This window comes from Oncorhynchus masou, unplaced genomic scaffold (genome assembly GCF_036934945.1).
Source record: "Oncorhynchus masou masou isolate Uvic2021 unplaced genomic scaffold, UVic_Omas_1.1 unplaced_scaffold_610, whole genome shotgun sequence".
Lineage (NCBI taxonomy): Eukaryota > Metazoa > Chordata > Actinopteri > Salmoniformes > Salmonidae > Oncorhynchus > Oncorhynchus masou.
This window is the reverse complement of record NW_027012524.1, coordinates 472,501-482,687: the sequence shown is the minus strand read 5'-3', so window position 1 is coordinate 482,687 and position 10,187 is coordinate 472,501. Positions and strand designations below refer to the sequence as shown.

Sequence of the window (10,187 nt, the reverse complement as noted above, 5' to 3'; positions counted from 1 at the left end):
CACTCTCCCACTCTCCCAGTCTCCCAGTCTCCCACTCTCCTAGTGTCCTAGTCTCCTAGTCTCCTAGTCTCCTAGCTCTAGTCTCCTAGTCTCCCCACTCTCCAACTCTCCCAGTCTCCCTAGTCTCCCACTCTCCTAGTCTCCTAGTCTCCCACTCTCCCACTCTCCTAGTCTCCTAGTCTCCTAGTCTCCTAGTCTCCTAGTCTCCCACTCTCCCTGGGCTCCTAGTCTCCCACTCTCCCACTCTCCTAGTATCTCACTCTCCCACTCTCCCAGTCTCCTAGTCTCCCACTCTCCTAGTGTCCTAGTCTCCTAGTCTCCTAGTCTCCTAGTCTCCTAGTCTCTCACTCTCCAACTCTCCCAGTCTCCTAGTCTCCCACTCTCCTAGTCTCCTAGTCTCCCACTCTCCCACTCTCCTAGTCTCCTAGTCTCCTAGTCTCCTAGTCTCCCACTCTCCTCGTCTCCTAGTCTCCCACTCTCCCACTCTCCTAGTCTCCCACTCTCCTAGTCTCCTAGTCTCCTAGTCTCCCACTCTCCTAGTCTACGAGTCTCCCACTCTCCTAGTCTCCTAGTCTCCTAGTCTCCCACTCTCCTAGTCTCCTAGTCTCCTAGTCTCCCACTCTCCCACTCTCCTAGTCTCCTAGTCTCCCACTCTCCTAGTCTCCTAGTCTCCCACTCTCCTAGTCTCCTAGTCTCCCACTCTCCTAGTCTCCTAGTCTCCTAGTCTCCGGGACTTTTCATTGGACTACAAATCCGAAAAGCCACCAGAGTCCAATAGCAGTTAGACGTTATACCGGAGTCAGATAGGATAAGTCCAAAATGGCACCCTACTGCAGATAGTGCACGCTGACCGGGGCCCATAGTGAATATAGGTTGGCTTTCAGGACGTACACTAACAGTGAGCACCATGAGCAGCGCATCAGCAGACTGGAATGTTGCTGTTGATGTCGGAGCGCGTCAGGTTATGTCATTAGAGCTGTCGTTCGGGGAGACACATTCAGGACGCCTCCTCACGTGAGACATGATCCAGACGTCTCCTAACGGGAGACACATTCAGGACGTCCCTAACGGGAGACACATTCAGGACGCTCTCCTAACGGGAGACACATTCAGGACGCCTATTAACGGAGACATTCAGGACGTCTCCTAGCGGGAGACACATTCAGGACGCCTCCTAACGGGAGACACATTCAGGGACGCTCTCCTAACGGGAGACACATTCCCAGACGCCTCCTAACGGGAGACACATTCAGGACGTCTCCTAACGGGAGACACATTCAGGACGCCTATTAACGGGAGACACATTCAGGACGTCTCCTAACGGAGACACATTCAGGACGCCTCCTAACGGGAGACACATTCAGGCCGCTCTCAACGGGAGACACATTCAGGACGTCTATTAACGGGAGACACATTCAGGACGCTCTCCTAACGGGAGACACATTCAGGACGCCTCTCCTAACGGGAGACACATTCAGGACGCCTCCTAACGGGAGACACATTCAGGACGTCTATTAACGGGAGACACATTCAGGACGTGCCTATTAACGGGAGACACATTTAGGACGCTCTCCCTAACGGAGACACATTCAGGACGCCTCCTAACGGAGACACATTCAGGACGTCTCCTAACGGGAGACACATTCAGGACGTCTCCTAACGGAGACACATTCAGGACGTCATTAACGGGAGACACATTCAGGACGCCTCCTAACGGGAGACACATTCCCAGGACGCCTCACGGAGACACATTCAGGACGCTCTCCTAACGGGAGACACATTCAGGACATCTATTAACGGGAGACACATTCAGGACGCCTCCTAACGGGAGACACATTCAGGACGTCTCCTAACGGGAGACACATTCAGGACGCCTCCTAACGGGAGACACATTCAGGACGCCTCCTAGCGGGAGACACATTCAGGACGCCTCCTAACGGGAGACACATTCAGGACGTCTCCTAACGGGAGACACATTCAGGACGTCTCCTAACGGGAGACACATTCAGGACGTCTATTAACGGGAGACACATTCAGGACGTTCCTAACGGGAGACACATTCAGGACGTCTCCCAACGGGAGACACATTCAGGACGCTCTCCTAACGGAGACACATTCAGGACGCCTCCTCACGGGAGACACATTCAGGACGCTCTCCTAACGGAGACACATTCAGGACATCTATTAACGGGAGACACATTCAGGACGTCCCTAACGGGAGACACATTCAGGACGTTCCTAACGGGAGACACATTCAGGACGCCTCCTAACGGGAGACACATTCAGGACGTTCTCCTAACGGGAGACACATTCAGGACGTCTATTAACGGGAGACACATTCAGGACGCCTCCTAACGGAGACACATTCAGGACGTCTCCTAACGGGAGACACATTCAGGACGCCTCCTAACGGGAGACACATTCAGGACGCCTATTAACGGGAGACACATTCAGGACGCCTCCTAACGGGAGACACATTCAGGACGCTCTCCTCACGGAGACACATTCAGGACGCCTCCAACGGAGACACATTCAGGACATCTATTAACGGGAGACACATTCAGGACGTCTCCTAACGGGAGACACATTCAGGACGTCTCCTAACGGGAGACACATTCAGGACGTCTCCTAACGGAGACACATTCAGGACGTCTCCTAGCGGGAGACACATTCAGGACGTCTCCTAACGGGAGACACATTCAGGACGTCTCCTAACGGGAGACACATTCAGGACGTCTCCTAACGGAGACACATTCAGGACGCCTCCTAACGGGAGACACATTCAGGACGCCTATTAACGGGAGACACATTCAGGACGTCTCCTAACGGGAGACACATTCAGGACGTCTCCTCACGGGAGACACATTCAGGACGTCTATTAACGGGAGACACATTCAGGACATCTATTAACGGGAGACACATTCAGGACGTCTCCTAACGGGAGACACATTCAGGACGTCTCCTAACGGGAGACACATTCAGGACGTCTCCTAACGGAGACACATTCAGGACGTCTCCTAGCGGGAGACACATTCAGGACGCCTCCTAACGGAGACACATTCAGGACGTCTCCTAACGGGAGACACATTCAGGACGTCTCCTAACGGGAGACACATTCAGGACGCCTATTAACGGGAGACACATTCAGGACGTTCCTAACGGGAGACACATTCAGGACGCTCTCCTAACGGGAGACACATTCCAGGACGTCTCCTAACGGGAGACACATTCAGGACGTCTATTAACGGGAGACACATTCAGGACGCCTCCTAACGGGAGACACATTCAGGACGCCTCCTCACGGGAGACACATTCAGGACGTCTCCTAACGGGAGACACATTCAGGACATCTATTAACGGGAGACACATTCAGGACGCTCTCCTAACGGGAGACACATTCAGGACGCCTCCTAACGGGAGACACATTCAGGACGTCTCCTAACGGGAGACACATTCAGGACGTCTCTAGCGGGAGACACATTCAGGACGTCTCCTAACGGGAGACACGTTCAGGACGTCTCCTAACGGGAGACACATTCAGGACGTCTCCTAACGGGAGACACATTCAGGACGTCTCCTAACGGGAGACACATTCAGGACGTCTCCTAACGGGAGACACATTCAGGACACATCGCAGATAACCCGGCCGCTCGCAATACAGCTGCGATCTGATTGGCCCGCTGCAGGATGGGAAATGGAGGGGAAAGAACAACAAACACACCCACCCACACACACACACACACACACACACATACACACATACATACACACACACCCACACACACACACACACACACACACACACACACACACACACACACACACACACACACACACACACACGTATATACACACACACACAGACCAAACTCATGTCTGAAAACCTCCAAGACTGCGTCCCAAATCGCATCTTATTCCCCCCGATAAAGTGCACTAGAGCTCTCTGGGGCTCCCCTATGGGGCTCTGATCAAACTAGTGTCCTATAAAGGGTCCCATTTGGTATACAGACACAACTAATAACACTTGTTCATGCATTGCAGAGGCCCCTTCGCTGAGGCAAAGGCAGCAAGCTGTTTTAAAAAATAAATGTTTTAAAAAAAATCCTTCTAGGACCCAAATTGAACATTTACATGACATGATGGAGGGGAAAAAACAAGTGAGATCAATTTTGTTTCTTGTTGTATTGCCTTCTACTCTGCATCGGTGACAATAACACAGGGTTGATTTCTCTTCTCCATCCCTGGTTTGTTCCCAGCTGCTTTCACAGTAGTGACCTGCGTTTATCAATTATCTGGCACGTTTTTCTACTGACAACAGGGCCTGCTGGAAAACTTCAAGGCGGGCACTCCTGACAGATAATACAAATATATATATATATCAATATCTGAATAAAATTGTGTCTCTCTAAACTTCTCACTTTGAGAAGTGCTTTGAATGAAGCTGAGGGGGAAGACTGGGTGTGTGTCCCACATGGAACCCTTATGCCCTATATAGTGCACTACTTTTCGACCAGAGCCCAATTGTTTTAAAGATATGCACTATAATGAATAGGGGTAGCATTTGGGACGCCAACCTGGGTCGTATCCCCAGGAGTAAAGGGAGATATCTGTACGCAGCATTTTCATTACAACAGAAAAGCTCCACTGAGTGACATTTGAAGAACACTTCCGAGTGGACCTGATGAAGTTCATTTCCCTCAAATAACAAACAGCACCTTGGTATTATTTTTCCTCCTTCTCTGGGAAGAGGAGAGAGAGGAGAGGAGAGGAGAGGAGAGGAGAGGAGAGGAGAGGGGAGAGGGAGAGGGGAGAGGGAGAGGGAGAGGGAGAGGGGAGGGAGAGGAGAGGAGGGAGAGGGAGAGGGGAGAGGGAGGAGGGAGGGAGAGGAGAGGAGAGGAGAGGGGAGAGGAGAGGAGAGAGAGGAGAGGAGAGGGAGAGGAGAGGAGAGGAGAGGAGAGGAGAGGAGAGGAGGGGAGAGGGGAGAGGGAGAGGGGGAGGGGGAGGAAGGAGAGGAGAGGAGAGGAGAGGAGAGGAGAGGAGAGGAGAGGAGAGGAGAGGGGAGGGGAGGGGGAGGGGAGGGGAGGGAGAGGAGAGGGAGAGGAGAGGGAGAGGAGAGGGAGAGGAGAGGAGAGGGAGAGGGAGAGGAGGGGAGGGGAGGAGAGGAGAGGAGAGGAGAGGGAGAGGGAGAGGAGAGGAGAGAGGGGAGGGGAGGGGGAGGAGAGGAGAGGGAGGAGAGGAGAGGGAGAGGGAGAGGAGGGAGAGGAGAGGGAGAGGAGAGGAGAGGAGAGGAGAGGAGGGGGAGAGGAGAGGAGAGGAGAGGAGAGGGGAGGGGGAGGGGAGAGGAGAGGGAGAGGAGAGGAGGGGGGAGGGAGGGGGAGGAGGGGAGGAGAGGAGGGAGGGGAGGGGGAGGGGGGAGGGGAGGGGAGGGGGAGGGGAGGGAGGGAGAGGAGAGGAGAGGAGAGGAGAGGGAGAGGAGAGGAGAGGGAGAGGGAGAGGGAGAGGGAGGAGAGGAGGGAGAGGAGAGGAGAGGAGAGGAGAGGGAGAGGAGAGGAGAGGAGAGGAGAGGAGAGGAGAGGAGAGGAGAGGAAGATGGCTGAGCAAGGCAAGAAGCAAAATAGTTGATTCCTAAATTGAACAAATGCGTTTCTACATGCGAGAAGGAGACGTGTGGCCATCTTGGTAGCAGAATGTTTTCTATTCTCCTTTATGTCTGACAGACAAACACAGCACTGATTAAAAGGAGACTTGTTAGGGTTTTATCCTAAAGACGCCACGTCCTTAACAAGCGTGTGAAGAAAACATTGTCATGAACGTTCGCAGGTGTGTTGCAGGTGTCACTCAAGATGTGGCGGAGTCTGTTGGAAATAAAGGACATTTAACTTGAATGCTGTCAGAATGGAGGGATGATGTTGAATGAGAGAGGGGGGCGTTGGCTGGATATGACAGGTTTTAATATGCTTGGATGGTGGATATTGTTTCTATCACACTAGAACAGGGAGCTTCAACGCTTTGAAAATGTTATTGTAAAAAAAACACACAAAGACCAATGTCATAGCTTCTTCTTCTGAATGATCATGTTTAATAACAATGTATCATTGCCTGTATGATAGGTGTTGAGAGAAAACAGAAGTGATTGGTGCCGTGGCGATTACGGAGGATTCTCTATCTCTCTCTGTCAAGCACAACGTAGGTGACACGAACAACGTTCAACACAGTCCCACGGTTAACACATACGTTCTATGGATCCCAGGAAAAAGATTTATTGAGTGGACTATCCTGGCTAGCTTTACTGAGTGGACTATCCTGGCTAGCTTTACTGAGTGGACTATCCTGGCTAGCTTTACTGAGTAGACTATCCTGGCTAGCTTTACTGAGTGGACTATCCTGGCTAGCTTTACTGAGTGGACTATCCTGGCTAGCTTTACTGAGTGGACTATCCTGGCTAGCTTTACTGAGTGGACTATCCTGGCTGGCTTTACTGAGTGGACTATCCTGGCTAGCTTTACTGAGTGGACTATCCTGGCTAGCTTTAATGAGTGGACTATCCTGGCTAGCTTTACTGAGTGGACTATCCTGGCTAGCTTTAATGAGTGGACTATCCTGGCTAGCTTTACTGAGTGGACTATCCTGGCTAGCTTTACTGAGTGGACTATCCTGGCTAGCTTTACTGAGTGGACTATCCTGGCTAGCTTTACTGAGTGGACTATCCTGGCTAGCATTACTGAGTGGACTATCCTGGCTAGCTTTACTGAGTGGACTATCCTGGCTAGCTTAACTGAGTGGACTATCCTGGCTAGCTTTACTGAGTGGACTATCCTGGCTAGCTTTACTGAGTGGACTATCCTGGCTAGCTTTACTGAGTGGACTATCCTGGCTAGCTTTACTGAGTGGACTATCCTGGCTAGCTTTACTGAGTGGACTATCCTGGCTAGCTTTACTGAGTGGACTATCCTGGCTAGCTTTACTGAGTGGACTATCCTGGCTAGCTTTACTGAGTGGATTATCCTGGCTAGCTTTACTGAGTGGACTATCCTGGCTAGCTTTACTGAGTGGACTATCCTGGCTAGCTTTACTGAGTGGACTATCCTGGCTAGCTTTACTTAGTGGACTATCCTGGCTAGCTTTACTGAGTGGACTATCCTGGCTAGCTTAACTGAGTGGACTATCCTGGCTGGCTTTACTGAGTGGACTATCCTGGCTAGCTTTACTGAGTGGATTATCCTGGCTAGCTTTACTGAGTGGACTATCCTGGCTAGCTTTACTGAGTGGACTATCCTGGCTAGCTTTACTGAGTAGACTATCCTGGCTAGCTTTACTGAGTGGACTATCCTGGCTAGCTTTACTGAGTGGACTATCCTGGCTGGCTTTACTGAGTGGACTATCCTGGCTAGCTTTACTGAGTGGACTATCCTGGCTAGCTTTACTGAGTGGACTATCCTGGCTAGCTTTACTGAGTGGACTATCCTGGCTAGCTTTAATGAGTGGACTATCCTGGCTAGCTTTACTGAGTGGACTATCCTGGCTAGCTTTACTGAGTGGACTATCCTGACTAGCTTAACTGAGTGGACTATCCTGGCTAGCTTTAATGAGTGGACTATCCTGGCTAGCTTTACTGAGTGGACTATCCTGGCTAGCTTTACTGAGTGGACTATCCTGGATAGCTTTACTGAGTGGACTATCCTGGCTAGCTTTAATGAGTGGACTATCCTGGCTAGCTTTACTGAGTGGACTATCCTGGCTAGCTTTACTGAGTGGACTATCCTGGCTAGCTTAACTGAGTGGACTATCCTGGCTAGCTTAACTGAGTGGACTATCCTGGCTAGCTTTACTGAGTGGACTATCCTGGCTAGCTTTACTGAGTGGACTATCCTGGCTAGCTTTACTGAGTGGACTATCCTGGCTAGCTTTACTGAGTGGACTATCCTGGCTAGCTTTACTGAGTGGACTATCCTGGCTAGCTTTAATGAGTGGACTATCCTGGCTAGCTTTACTGAGTTGACTATCCTGGCTTGCTTTACTGAGTGGACTATCCTGGCTTGCTTTACTGAGTGGACTATCCTGGCTAGCTTTACTGAGTGGACTATCCTGGCTAGCTTAAAAGAGTGGACTATCCTGGCTAGCTTTACTGAGTGGACTATCCTGGCTAGCTTTACTGAGTGGACTATCCTGGCTAGCTTTACTGAGTGGACTATCCTGGCTAGCTTAACTGAGTGGACTATCCTGGCTAGCTTTACTGAGTGGACTATCCTGGCTAGCTTTACTGAGTGGACTATCCTGGCTAGCTTTACTGAGTGGACTATCCTGGCTAGCTTTACTGAGTGGACTATCCTGGCTAGCTTAACTGAGTGGACTATCCTGGCTAGCTTTACTGAGTGGACTATCCTGGCTAGCTTTACTGAGTGGACTATCCTGGCTAGCTTTACTGAGTGGACTATCCTGGCTAGCTTTACTGAGTGGACTATCCTGGCTAGCTTTACTGAGTGGACTATCCTGGCTAGCTTTACTGAGTGGACTATCCTGGCTAGCTTTACTGAGTGGACTATCCTGGCTAGCTTTACTGAGTGGACTATCCTGGCTAGCTTTACTGAGTGGACTATCCTGGCTAGCTTTACTGATTGGACTATCCTGGCTAGCTTTACTGAGTGGACTATCCTGGCTAGCTTTACTGAGTGGACTATCCTGGCTAGCTTTACTGAGTGGACTATCCTGGCTAGCTTTACTGAGTGGACTATCCTGGCTAGCTTTACTGAGTGGACTATCCTGGCTAGCTTTACTGAGTGGACTATCCTGGCTAGCTTTACTGAGTGGACTATCCTGGCTAGCTTTACTGAGTGGACTATCCTGGCTAGCTTTACTGAGTGGACTATCCTGGCTAGCTTTACTGAGTGGACTATCCTGGCTAGCTTTACTGAGTGGACTATCCTGGCTGGCTTTACTGAGTGGACTATCCTGGCTAGCTTTACTGAGTGGACTATCCTGGCTGGCTTTACTGAGTGGACTATCCTGGCTAGCTTTACTGAGTTGACTATCCTGGCTAGCTTTACTGAGTGGACTATCCTGGCTAGCTTTACTGAGTGGACTATCCTGGCTAGCTTTACTGAGTGGACTATCCTGGCTAGCTTTACTGAGTGGACTATCCTGGCTAGCTTTACTGAGTGGACTATCCTGGCTAGCTTTACTGAGTGGACTATCCTGGCTAGCTTTACTGAGTGGACTATCCTGGCTAGGATAAATGAATCAAATGAATGAGTGACAGGAGCAGATTTGCGACTGGTTGGGCTTTCTCCTCTTCTCTCCACATTGTTTTGAGTGAGTCCTCCCTGGCCCTGGCTAAGTCTGGTCTCTTTCTCAACAGGCTGGTCCAGACTGACTGACTGACAGCTCTCTGTCCCCTCTCCTCACACCTCCTGGAGCCCTCCTGCCCCCCTTCCTGCCCTCTGTAGCATCAGTCAGCTTCCCTGGCACATGTCAAGGAGCTGGGGCCCTCCCTCTCTTTCCCCCTCCCTCTAATTCCCCTCCCTCCCTCTCTTTCCCCCTTCCCACTTCCCCCTCTTTCCCTCTCTTTTCCCTCCCTCCCTCTAATTCCCCTCCCTCCCTCTCTCTCATCCCCCTTCCCCCTCCCTCCCTCTAATTCCCCTCCCTCCCTCTCATCCCCCTCCCTCCCTCTAATTCCCCTCCCTCCCCCTCTAATTCCCCTCCCTCTCCCTCCCTCTAATTCCCCTTCCCTCTCCCACCCTCTAATTCCCCTTCCCTCTCCCTCCCTCTCTGCCTCTCTTTCCCCTCCCCTCTTTAGCACCACCGGCACCGCCACCCTGTGTGATGTGTCTACTAATGATAGATTGCCCTGCCCCCTACTTCACCCCCCACATTCGCTACCTCTCAACCTGGAGAGGGATCACTGGCAGTGGGGGTCGGTGAACCTCCAACCCCTCCTCTTCACCTCCCGTCACCTCAACAGTGTCATGTCTTAGCTTCCTCCTCCACTCCACTCCAAAACATTCAGTGTGTGGTGTCCCCCCCCCCCTTGTCTCTCCTGTGACAGAGAGAGAGTGAGTCAGACGACTGGGGAATCCCTCGTGCTGCGACGCATATAATACTAGATAGATAACACCTTTTCCTACTTTAACACAACAGAAAAAGAGGGTTTCCTGCTCAAACAATGTATATCACAACAGACCACATTGACT

The 10,187-nt window shown here is 51.3% G+C and overlaps 1 protein-coding gene across 1 annotated transcript in view; it reads right to left on the bottom strand.

Annotated features, from left to right (window-relative positions):
• Positions 1-1,014: 1,014 nt before the first annotated feature.
• The window catches only part of LOC135536392 (transcription factor COE3-like), a gene marked incomplete at its 3' end in the record, with an annotated part of 48,924 nt that continues 39,751 nt past the window's right edge, over positions 1,015-10,187 (bottom strand). The window contains exons 7-15 of the mRNA XM_064962737.1: positions 3,303-3,325; positions 2,940-3,017; positions 2,717-2,766; positions 2,134-2,157; positions 1,743-1,765; positions 1,634-1,656; positions 1,464-1,486; positions 1,180-1,233; positions 1,015-1,093 (exon numbers count right to left, since the gene is read on the bottom strand). Of these exons, the coding sequence (XP_064818809.1) occupies positions 1,015-1,093; positions 1,180-1,233; positions 1,464-1,486; positions 1,634-1,656; positions 1,743-1,765; positions 2,134-2,157; positions 2,717-2,766; positions 2,940-3,017; positions 3,303-3,325 (377 nt within the window). The remainder of the gene's footprint in view (positions 1,094-1,179; positions 1,234-1,463; positions 1,487-1,633; positions 1,657-1,742; positions 1,766-2,133; positions 2,158-2,716; positions 2,767-2,939; positions 3,018-3,302; positions 3,326-10,187) is intronic.